The 15,803-nt window shown below is 38.3% G+C and overlaps 1 protein-coding gene and 1 long non-coding RNA gene across 5 annotated transcripts in view; one reads left to right on the top strand and one right to left on the bottom strand.

The window, feature by feature from the left end:
* Positions 1–4,276, bottom strand: part of CDADC1 (cytidine and dCMP deaminase domain containing 1) — a 40,494-nt gene extending 36,218 nt beyond the window's left edge. For both annotated transcript variants that reach the window (XM_004274604.3, XM_033436843.2), the window contains exons 1-2: positions 4,144–4,276; positions 3,314–3,411 (exon numbers count right to left, since the gene is read on the bottom strand). In XM_004274604.3, coding sequence (XP_004274652.1) covers positions 3,314–3,411; positions 4,144–4,225 — 180 coding nt within the window. In that variant the 5' untranslated portion in view covers positions 4,226–4,276. The remainder of the gene's footprint in view (positions 1–3,313; positions 3,412–4,143) is intronic.
* LOC117203105 (uncharacterized) overlaps positions 1–15,803 on the top strand; it is an 81,992-nt gene that overhangs the window by 48,859 nt on the left and 17,330 nt on the right. Inside the window, exon 1 of one of the 3 annotated variants that reach the window (XR_007473051.1) lies at positions 4,368–4,453. The exons of 1 other annotated variant lie outside the window; for it this stretch is intronic. This is a non-coding gene — a long non-coding RNA (uncharacterized LOC117203105). One more of the 3 variants, XR_007473050.1, reaches the window with a different exon arrangement.

Raw genomic sequence — 15,803 nt, 5'->3', positions numbered from 1 at the left:
GAGCATTATGCTAAGTGAAGTAAGTCAGACAGAGAAAAACAAATACCATATAATCTCTATTATATGTGGGATCTAAAAACAAACAAAAACCCCCAAGTTCACAGACACAGAGAACAGAATGGTGGTTGACAAAGATAAGGGTGGGGGTGGGAGAAATTGGTGAACTTTAAAAAAAAATTTAGTTTAAATAAACTGAATTTAAAAATAAAATAAAATAAAAATAACAAGCACATAAAGTACATAGTATATGCCAAGCACTATCTAAAACCTTTACAAATATCAAGTCATTCATTTTTCAATAGAAGTTCCATGTAGTATGTACCAGTAACACTCCATTTTACAGATGAGGAAGATGACACAGAAAAAGGTAAAGTAATTCACGCAAGGTTACACAACTAGTAAGAGATGGAGCCAGGATTTGAACCCAGGCAAGCTAATTGCGAAACCACTGGCTACTCCCAAAGCATTAGACTAAGTTGCCACTCCAGTGTTTATGACAGTATTACAGCATGAGGATTTTCCTATGTTAAGTGAAAAGGGCAGGATCCAGAATTAAATGATATCAAATGAGTAAAGGAAATAGAGAAAAAAGATTGAGAAACAACACAAAAATGTTAGTAGTCTCTAGGTGGTGGAATTATGAGGGATTTTTTTTCTTCTGTCAATTTTATAAGTAATAAACATGGGGCTTCCCTGGTGGCGCAGTGGTTGAGAGTCCGCCTGCCGATGCAGGGGACACGGGTTCGTGCCCCGGTCCGGGAAGGTCCCACATGCCGCGGAGCGGCTGGGCCCGTGAACCATGGCCACTGAGCCTGCGCATCTGGAGCCTGTGCTCCGCAACGGGAGAGGCCACAACAATGAGAGGCCCACGTACCGCAAAAAAAAATATATAATAATAAACATGTATTACTTTCATAACACATAAAAATATTTTATTTTTAAAAAGACAAAGGTTTGTAAAGTGTCAGAAGCAATGTTTCCAATACAAGTACTTGTGAAATTGCATCTTAGAGTTTCTGTGACTTAATTTGTATAGCAAAAGCAGGATAAGTAATTTAAGTGAAACAAATTTATTACTTTAGCTTAAAGAACATTTTTCTTCTCTTAATAGGAAAAATATCTTAATCAACTTTATGAACATCATGTGCAATTAATAGTGGACTTATTTACTTAATTTAATGTGCCTTTGCTGAAAAAGAACAGGATATATTCTTGGTGTGTGTGTGTGTGTGTGTGTGTGTGTGTGTGTGTGTGTGTGTGTGTGTGTGTGTGTGTGTGTGTGTGTGTGTGTGTGTGTGTGTGTGTGTGTGTGTGTGTGTGTGTGGTGTGTGAATGAATTAAAATGAGACCAAATCTTGATACTAAAAAAGGTTCTTCAAAATTATTACTCAATTTGTAAAAAGCCCAGCTTTTAATTAATTAATTTATTTATTTTTGCTGTACGCGGGCCTCTCACTGTTGTGGCCTCTCCTGTTGCGGAGCACAGGCTCCGGATGCACAGGCTCAGCGGCCACGGCTCACGGGCCTAGCCGCTCCGCGACATGTGGGATCTTCCTGAACCGGGGCACGAACCCGTGTCCCCTGCATCAGCAGGCGGACTCTCAACCACTGCGCCACCAGGGAAGCCCTAATTAATTTATTTTTAACTGAAATATACTTGACATATAACATTGTGCAAAATTAAGGTGTATAATACATTAATTTGATACATTTATATATTGTAATATGATTGCCATTGTAGCAATAATTAGCACCTCTAGGGACTTCGCTGGTGGTCCAGTGGGTAAGACTCCACGCTCTCAATGCAGGGGACCCAGGCTCAATCCCTGGTCAGGGAACTAGATCCCACATGCCGCAACTAGGAGCTCGCATGCCACAACCAGCAAGCCCACATGCCGCAACTAAGATCCAGTGCAGCAAAAAATAAAATAAAATAAAATAATAACAATAATAATAATTAGCACCTCTATCTCTTAGCATGTTTGATGATTATAATACAATATTGTTTTCTACATTCACTGCACTGTGCATTAGATCTCCAGGGCTTACTTACTACTCATAAGTTTGTACCCTTAAACAACATCTGTCCCCCTGCCCCAGCTCATGGTAACCACCATTTTACTCTCTCTGAGTTTGGCTTTTCCAGATTCTACATATAAGTGAGATCATACAGTACTTGTCTTTCTCTGTCTGACTTATCTCATTTGGCATAATGTGCTCAAGGTCCATTTACAGTGCTGCAAATGGCAGGATGTCTTTCCTTCCCGTGGTTGAATAACACTCCACTGCAAAGCCCAGCTTTTTAAATGCACTTTTAAAAGGCTTAAATCTCTAAACATTTGCTTCTAATCTGTCTCTTCAAGAGAAATTTCATCAGCAAAACCCAAAACAAACCAAAAAAAGAAACCCAACAGCTTAGAAGTCTTCTACTTTCATAAAATAATACTAAGCTGTTAATAACTAGGAAGAATAAAGGACTTCAAAATCCATGAAGAAAATGAAGAACTTTCTCAAAGCCATTAATAATATGTGGAGCCAGGGTGGGGGTTAAGGGAGTGGTTGAAAAATTGGGAATAAAAATGCATAACATTTTAAATAATGTTTTATTATTTATAAAACATTTTACATAGGTATTGGGAGAAAACTACTCCAAGAGATATCATTGTATCATGAAAAGTGAATTCCTTATCTACACACAGACCTTACACCCTTCACAAAAACTAACTCAAAATGCGTCATAGACCTAAATGTGAAATACAAAACTATAACACTCCTAGAAGATAACCATAGGAGAAAACCTAGGTGATCTTGAGTATGGCGATGACTTTTTAATTACAACACCAAAGGCATGATGCATGAAAGAAATCAATGATAAGCTGGACTTCATTAAAATTAAAAACTTCTCTGCAAAGGACAATGTCAGGAGAATGAGAAGACAAGTCACAGACTAGGAGAAAATATCATAAAAGACACATCTGATAAAAGACTGTTCTCCAAAATATATAAAGAACTCTTAAAACTCAACAGTAAGAAAACAAACAACCTGATTAAAAAATGGGCCAAAGACCTTAACAGACACCTGACCAAAGAAAATACAGATGGCAGTCTGAGAGGGTAACTACATATTCTACTTTTAGACTGGAAAGAGAAACTATCACAGCTATGAATTACAAGTATCACACTAAACCATGAAGGTATTTTGCAAATTTGAAGCCTTGTTGAGTTTAAGTGTGACTGAAACTAGAGCAATAAAATCAAATTTTAGACCATCGCTTGTCTAAGGGGAAAAACTGTCCAAGGAAACAAATTATACCTGAGACTTTTGTCTTTGACTTTTGACTGATGGGAAGAGCTCCATCCAGAGACTGAGCAGAGTGAAAAGGTTGACTTTAGAAAGCCTTGGTATTTCACCTGCAAAAGAGAGGGCAAACACTTTAACATTTTACTAATGATGAAAATAAGAACTAAGCTCAGTGCCACTTGGGTGCTGCAGCCTTAGCTCAGCTGTTTTAGCAGGAGGCAGAGAAAAAGGATTCGTGTGCAAGAGAATCAAAGCACTTTCTTATCAGGAGACTGATTTCAACCTCCTTGCCGGCAACGTCTTCCAGCACTTTCCAAAGTTGGGCCCTCTTTCACCCAGCAGAAAAAAATAGTACAGCTGATACACGTAGCTATGGGAACACTCCAAAAAAAGTTATGAAAAGTCCTTGCATCTGAGATCATCGTGGAGCAACCTTTACTTTGGACTGTGATGAAGCGTTGCAACAAGGGCAGTGGTTAGAACCCAGACCTAAAAATACGGTGACCTTAGAAGGAAAAGCAGTTGAAATATAGGAAAGCGTCGCGTGCGGTTAATTTTGAAATCGAATAAAAAACACAGTTTGGGGAATTTTCAGGCTCGTCGATCCCAGCTCCAGGTCCTGGGAGGAAAAGTAAAGGGGAGTAGTGAGCGCAACTTCAAACGCCAGTGCAGCCGGGCCAAGGGATTCCAGTGACCGAGGTGGGGACGCGCCCAGGGCGGGGATGGGACACCCAGGAGCAGAAACGCAGGCGAAGACGGCCAGGCAGGGAACCCAGAGTGAAACGGCGGGAGACGCACAGAGGGAGCGAAAGGCGAGTGGCGGGAGGATTCGGGGCACTCACCGGTCATGCTGCCAGTCTGGGTGCTGACTGACCGTCCGGCCCCCTCGCTCTCCAGATTTTGCATCTGCCCTGCTTCTTTCATCGCCAGCCCAGCGGCCTCTGCTGCCCAGGAAACCTCTCGCTGTCCTGCATGATCTTTGCCCCTGCTACCCCACTTGTCGCCTCCTCCCAGCAACTGTATAGCAACAGCCAACTCTGCGCGACCGAATGACGTAGGAGCCCGGCGGCCATTTCCCGGCGCCCTGTGTGACGTCACGGCGAGGCGTGGATGAGGCGACACAAGGCTGCTCCTCCGGCGGCGGCCGTGTGGGTAGGAAACACAACACCATAAATCATTTGACACTTGTATTTGACTGTTTTCGTAGGTTTTGCTGAAATCTGGTCTCTTGAGGATGTCTTGGCTGGGAGTCCCAAGTTGCGCAGACTCTCAGAGGGTGATGAGGGTTTCGCATACGTGAGAGTTTTGGTCAGAGAGCGAAGGAGAATTGAAATGGAAACCTGCCCAATCTGTCGTGGTCAAGGTCTTGGAGAATTTGGGAGACAAACGGGGTGGGAGCTGGGCAGTCCAGATTGTTATTATCCTCAAAGATTGGCCAGTCCTGGGGAACTTAGTGCCAGGGACCACCACAGGAACGTTCTGCTTCTTATTAAACACATGAAGACACTAAGAGGTAGAACTGTAGCTGTGGGAAAATTGAAGATAGGAGGAAGTGGCCCCTGGAAAATCTGAGAAGTACCTGGCATTGTGGACTTGTGCCCAGTGCAATTAATTATTTTATAAGTGTCCTAGGCATGACTCAAAATGAAGCCACTCCCTCCACCAGTGACTCAGAGCCTGTTTTCCATCACCAACTTGCGCTATCACAACTTGAAATACTTAAAAATAGTGAGACACAAAAACTTCTCTGAGACTCTGAAAGCAAAAGCCAACATTATGAAAGTACATTATTTTGTAAAGGATTAAAGAGAGAATTTTCAGTGTTGATGGGTATGACTGTGGTTCATTAATTGTCACTGCTGTATAGTATTTTATTGTAGCCATATACCACAATTTATTTATCCATATTTGAGTCAAAAGACATTTGCACTGTCTCCAGCTTTTTGCTATTGCAAGCAATGCTGCTTTAAACATTTTTATATATGTTCCTTATGTTCATATGGAAGAGTTTCTTTAGGGACTACACTTAGGAGTAGAATTCTTGAGTTGTTGTTGTCAAGTTTCCCCGATAATGCTGAAAATTTTTCCAGAGAGATTGGGCCAATTTACATAGCTGTATATCCCCACTAATTCTTGGTATTGTCAAACTTTTAATGTTTACCAATCTGGTTGGCATAAAATGATATCTTGTGGTTGTGATTCCCCCTGATTTCTACTTAGATAGATTGGCTATACATGTGTCCTCTCTATGAAATACCTGTTAACCATTTTCTATTTGGTAGTTATTTCTTATTCATTTGTAAGCATTTTTTATACATCCTGGATATTCATTCTCAGTTGGGTATGTGTACGGTAAATATCCTCTCCCCATTTGTCACTTGCTTTTTCACTTAATGATGTTTCTCAGTGCATAGTTCTTTAATGTGCTAAATATACAAATAATTTTCTTAAATGGGTTTTGTATCTTTTTAAAAAGCATTTTCTACCCAAGGTTATAAATTTTTTAAATTTTTCTATGTCAGTTATACCTCCATTTTTAAAAAATAACTTTTATATTTCCTCTAAAAGCCATACATTTTTCCTTTTATATTTGTATCCTCATTCATCTAGAATTTATTTTTGTGTATGATGTAAGGTAGGGATCCAGTTTTTTTTCCACTTGGATAATCAGTTATCCCAGCACTATTTTCTCATTGATCGACAGTGTCACCTCTGTCATGTATCAGATTTCCATATACACATGAGTCTGTTTCTGGGTTCTATATTGTATATCATTGGTTGATTACACCTCTGCCCCCTTACCACCCGCCCCAAACACCTTATTTTCTTCAGGAATATCTTGGTTATTCTCTCTCTTTTTTTTAATGTTTTAAAAAATATTTATTTATTTATTTAGGCTGTGCCGGGTCTTAGTTGCGGCGTGCAGGATCTTCGTTACAGCATGTGAGATCTTTAGTTGTGGCATGCAGGCTTCTTAGTTGTGGCATGCAGGCTTCTTATTTGCGGCACGCGGGCTTCTTAGTTGCGGCATGCGGACTTCTTAGCTGTGGTGTGTGGACTCTTAGTTGCAGCATGCATGCAGGATCTAGATCCCCAACCAGGGATTAAACCCAGTTCCCCTGCATTGGGAGTGTGGAGTCTTAACCACTGGACCACCAGAGAAGTCCCTCTTGGTTATTCTTGACCCTTTAATCTGCCATGTAAGTTTTAGAATCATAGTGTCACATTCCTCAAAAAGTTCCTCTGACATGTTGATTGGAAGGGCATTGAATTTATAGATCAGTTTGAGATATAGAGGCTTCCCATCCCTGAACATGGTGTATCTGTGTTAACTTTGTATATTGGGTTTTTCAAAAGGTTTTAAAATTTTTCTCCACAAAGATTCTGCATATATTTTATGATTTAATCTTATGTTTTGTTGCTATTATAAATAACATCTTTTTAAAAGTTGTATTTGTATGTATTTGTGCCTAATATATAGAAATGCAAGTGATTTTTATATATTAATCTTATATTAAGCAATCTTGCTAAATTTTATTAATTCTAATACTATTTATTTTTAGTTTCTTTTGTTTTCTAGACTGAACCTATATTATCTATAAATAATGAAAATTTTATTTGTATCTTTTGAATCTTCAAACCTTTTATATCATTTTCTTGTCTTACTGCACTTTAGAATCGCTAGGGAAATGTTGAGTAGAGATAAAGGCACAGGCATCATTTCTTGTTCCTGATTTTAGAGGAAACTATTTTAATGTTAAACTTTAAAGTATGGTTTTTGCTGTAGGCTTTTGATAGCTGTCCTTTATCATATTATGCAAATTCACTTCTATTTATTTTTTTTTAATCAGATGTTGAACTTTATTAAATGCTCACGGTAGATGCCTCTAATCAGCTTAAGAAAGGTCCTTTCTCTACTGTCTTGCTGAGAATTATTATCATGAATGGATGTTGAGTTTTATCAAATGCATTCTCTGCATCTAATAATATGATCCTATACTTTTTCTCCCTTAATCAATTAATGTGGTGAATTATACTAAAAGATTGCTTAATGTTAAACCAGCGTTGTGTTCCTTTGGTAGACCCATCCTGGTAATTATGGGTTATTATTTTATTCATTGCTGGATTAAAATTTCTAATATCCTATTAAGATTTTTGAATCTGTGTTCATGAGTGAGCTTAGTGTGTAATTTACCATGGTCTCTGGTTTTGATATCTTGATTAGGGCAACCTCTTAAATGAGTTGGGTAGTGTTTCCTATTTTTCTTTTCTCAGGAAGAAGTTGTGTAAGATTGGAATTATTTGTTCCTTGAATGTTTATTAAAATTCTCTTGGAAAAGCCATTTGAGCCTAGTGTCTTCTAAATGGAAAAATATTTCATTACTAATTCAATTTCTTTATTGGTTAAAGGACTACTCAGACTGTCTATTTCTTCTTGGTCAGTTTTTGGTACGTTATATTTTTCTCAAATTTTGTACATATTACTAAATTACCCACCAATCATGGCTCCTTTGCCTGCTACTTCACCTCTTGTCAGTACAAAGAGCTCCCATATCTTCTCCCCAAATTTTCAGTTTTCAGCATTTTACCACATTTATACTATCTTTTGTAATTCTTTCTCTCTCTCTTACCTTTGCACACCACTCCCCCTCATTCTTTTTTATGAATCATTTGAGAGCAGGTTAAAGACAGTATACTCAATTCCACCCTGCCCCCAAATAAGGACTCTAACTCATGCTAATTCATCCATCCAAAACAAGAAATCACCATGGATTGGACACTACTGTTCAACCCACAGGCCCTTTCAAATTTCAAAAAGTGTTTCAACGTGTCATTTTCCTTTCTGGTTCAGCATCCCATCCAGAATCACTGAGTTTTGCATCTTGTTAGTTTCCTTCAACCTGGAACATTTTCCTCAGTCTTTCCCTCTGTTTCACAACATTAACAGTTTTAAAGGGTACAAGCTTTTCATTCTGTAAGATTTCTGTCAACGAGGGTCATTCTGAGGTTTCCTCACAACCAGACGCAGGTGGGAATGCTGCAGAAGATGCTGTGCTGTTTTCCATGGATGACTTCAGGAAGCAACTCTGTGTTAACTCATCCCACCCCTGATGATGCCAACCTCAATCATCTGGCAAGTTAGTGCCTGTCAGTTTTCTACACCATAAAGTCATTATTTTTCCCTTTGTAATTTATAAGTATTTTGTGGGGAGATACTCCCAAAACTATACCAATACCCTATATGTTAAACCCGCATGCACCAACTTTTACATCTATTGGTGATTCCCACATGAATTAACTACCATCGTGACGGTTGTCTGATTGTGATTTTCTGTTTCCATCATTTCTTCTACATGTAGTAGTTGTCATTCTACTATAAGGAAGAGCTTTTCCCTCCTCCTCATTCATTCGTTTATTCATGTATATCAGTATGGATTTGTGAATTCCTATTTCATTCAGTGGCTTGTAATCTGTTATTTATTTTAATCCTCAAATTGTCCCACATTTGGCTGATAAAATCCCCTACAAGTTGACTCCTTTACTCTTTTGATGTGACCCTATCATTCTTTGAGCATTTTCTTACATTCTGGTGTAAGAAGATGCTCCAGGCTCATCATGTTCCTTCCCTGCCCCAGACCTGGAATCAACCATTCCCCCAAGTAGCCCTGGTTCCTCTTAGTGTTTTTTTTTAATTTTTATTGAAATATAGTTGATTTGCAATGTTGTATTAGTTTCAGGTGTACAGTAAAGTGATTCAGTTATATATTCTTCTGTTTTTTTTAACATTCTCTTCCATTATAGGTTTTTACAAGATATCGAGTATAGTCCCCTGTGCTAAACAGTAGGTCCTTGTTGGTTATCTATTTCATATATAGTAGTATGTATATGTTAATCCCAAACTCCTAATTTATCCCTCCCCCTCCTCTTTCCCCCTTGGTAACCAAAAGTTTGTTTTCTATGTCTGTGGGTCTGTTTCTGTTTTGTATATAAATTCATTTGTATCATTTTTTTTTAGGTTCCACATATAAGCCATATCATATGATATTTGTTTTTCTCTGTCTGGCTTACTTCACTTAGTATGAAGTGAATCTCTAGGTCCATACATGTTGCAGCAAATGACATTATTTCATTCTTTTTTCTATGGCTGAGTAATATTCCATTATATATATATATATATATATATATATATATATATATATATATACACACACACCACACCTTCTTTATTCATTCATCTGTCGATGGACATTTAGGTTGCTTCTATGTCTTGTAAACAGTGCTACTGTGAACACTGGGGTGCAAATATCTTTTCAAATTATGGTTTTCTCCGAGTATATGCCCAGGAGTGGGATTGCAGGATCATGTGGTGGCTCTATTTTTAGTTTTTTAAAGAACATCCATACTGCTCTCCATAGTGGCTGTACCAATTTACATTCCCACCAACAGTGTAGGAGAGTTCCTTTTTCTCCACACCCTCTCCAGCATTTATTATTTGTAGACTTTTTGAAGATGGCCATTCTGCCCGGTGATACCTAATTGTAGTTTTGATTTTCATTTCTCTAATAGTTAGCGATGTTGAACATCTTTTCATGTGCCTTTTGGCCATCTGTATGTCTTTTTTGGAGATGTCTATTTAGATCTTCTGCCCATTTTTTGATTGGGTTGTTTGTTTGTTTGTTTTTGATATTGATCTGTATGAGCTGTTTGTATATTTTGGAGATTAATCCCTTGTTGGTTGCATCGTTTCCAAATATTTTCTCCCATTCTGTAGGTTGTCTTTTTGTTTTGTTTATGGTTTCCTTTGCTATGCAAAAGCTTTTAAGTTTAATTAGGTCCTATTGGTTTATTTTTGGTTTTATTTCCATTACTTCAGGAGATGGATCCAAAAAGATATTGCTGTGATTTATGTCAAAGAGTGTTCTGCCTATGTTTTCTTCTAGGAGTTTTTTTTTAAATTAATTACTTTATTTGTTTTTATTTTTGGCTGTGTTGGGTCTTCATTGCTGTGTGCAGGTTTTCTCTATTTGTGGCAAGCAGGGGCTACTCTTCATTGCAGTGTGCAGGCTTCTCATTGTCATGGCTTCTCTTGTTGCATAGCATAGGCTATAGGTGCGTGGGCTTCAGTAGTTGTGACATGTGGACTCAGTAGTTGTGGCTCACAGGCTCTAGAGCGCAGGCTCAGTAGTTGTGGCGCACGGGCTTAGTTGCTCCGTGGCATGTGAGATCCTCCCGGGCCAGGGATCGAACCCATGTTCCCTGCATTGGCAGGCGGATTCTTAACCACTGCACCACCAGGGAAGCCCCTCTTCTAAGAGTTTTATAATATCTTGTTTTACAGTCAGGTCTTTAATCCATTTTGAGTTTGTTTTTGTGTATGGTATTGGAGAATGTTCTAATTTCATTCTTTTACATGTAGCTGTCCAGTTTTCCCATTACCACTTACTGAAGAGACTGTCTTTTCTCCATTGTATATTCTTGTCCCGTTTGTTGTAGATTCGTTGACCATAGGTGTGTGGGTTTATTTCTGGGCTTTCTATCCTGTACCATTGATCTATATTCCTGTTTTTGTGCCAGTACCATACTGTTTTGATTATCGTAGCTTTGTAATATAGTGTGAAGTCAGGGAACCTGCTTCCTCCAGCTCCATTTTTCTCTCTCAAGATTGCTGTGGCTATTCAGGGTCTTTTGTGTTTCCATACAAATTAAAAAAAATTTTTTGTTCTAGTTCTATGAAAAGTGCCATTGGTAATTTGATAAGGATTGCATTGAATCTGCAGATTGCCTTGGGTAGTATAGTCATTTTGACAATATTGATTCTTCCAATCCAAGAACATGGTATATCTTTCCGTTTGTGTCATCTTCAATTTCTTTCATCAGCATCTTATAGTTTTTGGAGTACAGGTCTTTTGCCTCCTTAAATAGGTTTATTCCTAGGTATTTTGTTCTTTTTGATGCAGTGGTACATGGGATTGCTTTGTTAATTTCTCTTTCTAATCTGTTGTTGCTAATGTATTGAAATGCAACAGATTTGTATATTAATCTTGTATCATGCAACTTTATCGAATTCATTGTTGAGCTCTAGGAGTTTTCTGGTAATGTGTTTAGGTTTTCTATGTGTAGTATCATGTCATCTGCAAACTGTGACAGTTTTACTTCTTCTTTTCCAATCTGGATTCCTCTTATTTCTTTTTCTTCTCTGATTGCTGTGGCTAGGACTTCCAAAACTATGTTAAATAAAAGTGGCAAGAGTGGACATCCTTGTCTTGTTTCTGATTTTTGAGAGAATGGTTTCAGCTTTTCACCATTGAGTATGATGTTAGCTGTGAGTTTGTCATATATGGCCTTTATTGTGTTGAGGTAGGTTCCATCTATGCCCACTTTCTGGAGAGTTTTTATCATAAATGGATATTGAACTTTATAAGAAGCTTTTTCTGCATCTATTAAGATGATCATATGATTTTTGTTCTTCAATTTGTTAATGTGATATATCACACTGATTGATTTGCAGATATTGAAAAATCTTTGCATCTCTGGGATAAATGCCACTTGATCATGGTATACGATCCTTTCAATGTATCATTGGATTTGGTTCGGTAGTATTTTGTTGAGGTTTTTTGTGTCTATGTTCATCAGTGATATTGGCCTATAATTTTCTTTTTTTGTGGTATCTTTGTCTGGTTTTGGTATAAGGGTGATCGTGGCCTCATAGAGTAAGTTTATAAGTGTTCCTTCCTCTGCAATTTTTTGAAATACTTTCAGAAGGATGGGTGTTAACTCTTCTCTAAATGTTTGATAGAATTCGCCTGTGAAGCCATCTGGCCCTGGAGTTTCATTTGTTGAGAGTTTTTCAATCACAGAGTCAATTTTAGTACTTGCAATTGGTCTGTTCATATTTTCTCTTTCTTCCTGGTTCAGTCTTGGGTGATTGTACCTTTCTAAGAATTTGTCCATTTCTCCAGGTTATCCATTTTCTTGGCATATAGTTGCCTGTAGTAATCTCTTATGGTCCTTTTTATTTCTGTGGTGTTGGTTGTAACTTCTCCTTTTTTATTTCTAGTTTTATTGATTTGGGCCCCCCTCCCTTTTTTTTCTTGATTAGTCTGACTAAAAGTTTATGAATTTTGTTTATCTTATCGAAGAATCAGCTTTTAGTTTCTTTTTTTTTTACATCTTTATTGGAGTATAATTGCTTTACAATGGTGTGTTAGTTTCTGCTTTATAACAAGGTGAATCAGTTATACATATACATATGTCCCCATATCTCTTCCCTCTTGCATCTCCCTCCCTCCCACCCTCCCTATCCCACCCCTCTAGGTGGTCACAAAGCACCGAGCTGATCTCCCTCTGCTATGCGGCTGCTTCCCAGTAGCTATCTATTTTACGTTTGGTAGTGTATATATGTCCATGGCACTCTCTTACTTTGTCCCAGCTTACTCTTCCCCCTCCCTGTATCCTCACGTCCATTCTCTAGTAGGTCTGTGTCTTTATTCCCATCTTGCCCCTAGGTTCTCCATGACCATTTTTTTAGATTCCATATATATGTGTTAGCATACAGTATTTATTCTTCTCTTTCTGACTTACTTCACTCTGTTTGACAGTCTCTAGGTCCATCCACCTCACTCCAGCTTTTAGTTTCATTGATCTTTGCTATTGTTTTCTTCGTTTCTATTTCATTTATTTCTGCTCTGATCTTTATGATTTCCTTCCTTCTATTAACTTTAGGTTTTGTTTGTTCCTCTTTATCTAGTTGCTTTAGGTTTAAGGTTAGGTTGTTTATTTGAGATTTTTCTTGTTTCCTGAGGTAAGTTTTTGTTGCTATAAACTTCCCTTGTGGAACTGCTTTTGCTGCATCCCATAGGTTTTGGATTGTCATGTTTTCATTTTTATTTGTCTCTAGATATTTTTCTGTTTCTCCTTTGACTTCTTCAGCGATCCATTGGTTGTTTAGTAGCATGTTGTTTAGCCTCCACGTGTTGGTGTTTTTTGCAGTTTTTTTCTGTAGTTGATTTTTTTGTGTGTGTGTGTGTGGTACGCAGGCCTCTCACTGTTGTGGCCTCTCCGTTGCAGAGCACAGGCTCCAGACGTGCAGGCTCAGCGGCCATGGCTCACGGGCCTAGCTGCTCTGCGGCTAGGATCTTCCCAGACCGGGGCACGAACCCGTGTCCCCTGCATCAGCAGGCGGACTCTCAACCACTGCGCCACCAGAGAAGCCCCTCTGTAGTTGATTTTTTAAAAAATATTTATTTATTTATTTGGTTGCACTAGGTCTTAGTTGCGGCTCACAGGATTCATAGTTGCAGCTCGCGGGCTCCTTAGTTGCGGCACGTGAACTCTGAGTTGCGGCATGCATGTGGGATCTAGTTCCCTGACCAGGGATCAAACCCAGCCTCCCCCTGGAGTGTGGAGTTCTATCCGCTGCGCCACCAGGGAAGTCCCTTGTAGTTGATTTCTAATCTCATAATGTTGTATTTGGAAGAGATGGTTGATTTCAGTTTTCTTAAATTTACCAATGCTTGCTTTGTGGCGCAGCATATGATCTATACTGGAGAATGTTCCATGTGCACTTGAAAAGAATGTGTATTCTGCTGCTGTTGGATGGAGTGCTCTATAACTATGAATTAAGTCCGTCTGGTCTAATGTGTCATTTAAGGCCTGTGTTTCCTTATTGATTTTCTGTCTGGATAATATGTCCACTGATGTAAGTGGGGTCTTAAATTCCCCACTGTTATTGTGTTACTGTCAATTTCTCCTTTTATGTCTGTTAACATTTGCCTTATATATTGAGGTGCTCCTATGTTGGGTGCACATATATTTCCAGTTGTTGTTATCTTCTTCTTGATTTGATCCCTTTATCATTATGCAGTGTCCTTCTTTGACTCTTGTAACAGTTTTTATTTTAAAGTCTATTTTGTCTGATATGAGTATTGCTACTCCAGCTTTCTTTTGATTTCCATTTGCATGGAATACCTTTTCCCATACCCTCACTTTCAGTTTCTGTGGGTCTCTAGATCTGAAGCAGGTCTCTTGTAGAGAGCATATATACAGGTCTTGTTCTTGTATCCATTCATCCAGTCTATGTCTTTTGGAAATAGAGCATTTAATCTGTCTACATTTAAGGTAATTATCAATATGTATGTTCTTATTGCCACTTTGTTAATTGTTTTGGATTTGTTTTTGTAAGTCTTTTTTCTTCCTTTCCTCTTTTGTTCTCTTCTCTTGTGATTTGATGTCTATCTTTAGTGCTGTGTTTAGGTTTCTTTTTCTTTTTTGTATGTATATCTATTATAGCCTTTTGGTTTGTGGCTACCATGAGGTTTTGATATAGCAGTCTATATATATATAATTGTTTTAAGTTGCTGATCTCTCAATTTCAAATGCATTTCAGATATCCTGCATTTGTACTTTTCTTCTCTCAGGATTACTGGTTTATATATCACTTTTGTGTGTGGATGATTTCCTACCTTTACTGTATGTTTGCCTTTACTGGTAGTTTTCCCATTTAATAGTTTTCTCTTTTTTATTTTATTATATCTTTATTGGAGTATAATTGCTTTACAATGTTGTGTTAGTTTCTGTTGTGCAGCAAAGTGAATCAGCTATATGTATACATATATCCCCATATCCCCTCTGTCTTGAGCCTCCCTCCCACCTCTCTAGGTCATCACAAAGCATTGAGCTGATCTCCCTGTGCTATGCAGCAGCTTCCCACTAGCCATCCATTTTACATTTGGTAGTGTATGTATATCAATTCTACTTTCTCACTTCGTCCCAGTTTCCCCTTCCCCTGCTGTGTCCTCAAGTCTGTTCTCTACGTCTGCATCTTTATTCCTGCCCTGCCACTAGGTTCATCAGTACCGTTTTTTTTTAGTTTCCATATATGTGCGTTAGCATACAGTATTTGTTCTTCTCTTTCTGACTTACTTCACTCTGTATCACAGACTCTAGGTCCATCCACCTCATTACAAATAACTCAATTTCGTTCCTTTTTATGGCTGAGTAATATTCCATTGTATATATGTGCCACATCTTCTTTAGCCATTCATCTGTCGATGGACATTTAGGTTGCTTCAGTGTCCTGGCTATTGTAAATAGTGCTGCAATGAACATTGTGGTATGTGTATCTTTTTGAATTATGGCTTTCTCAGGGTATATGCCCAGTAGTGGGATTGCTTGGTCATATGGTAGTTATATTTTTAGTTTTTTAAGGAACCTCCATACTGTTCTCCATAGTGGCTTTATCAATTTGCATTCCCATCAACAGTGCAAGAGGGTTCCCTTTTCTCCACACCCTCTCCAGCATTTGTTGTTTCTAGAGTTTGATGATGGCCATTCTGACTGGTGTGAGGTGATACCTCATTATGGTTTTGATTTGCATTTCTCTAAGGATTAGTGATGTTGAGCATCTTTTCATGTGTTTGTTGGCAATCTTTTTGTCTACTTTGGAGAAGTGTCTATTTAGGTCTTATCATAGTTTTCTTGTTTCTAGTTGCAGCCTTTTCCA

The sequence above is a fragment of the Orcinus orca genome, chromosome 18 (genome assembly GCF_937001465.1).
Source record: "Orcinus orca chromosome 18, mOrcOrc1.1, whole genome shotgun sequence".
Lineage (NCBI taxonomy): Eukaryota > Metazoa > Chordata > Mammalia > Artiodactyla > Delphinidae > Orcinus > Orcinus orca.
The sequence above is the reverse complement of the archived record's forward strand: the minus strand, read 5'-3'. Positions and strand labels throughout refer to the sequence as shown.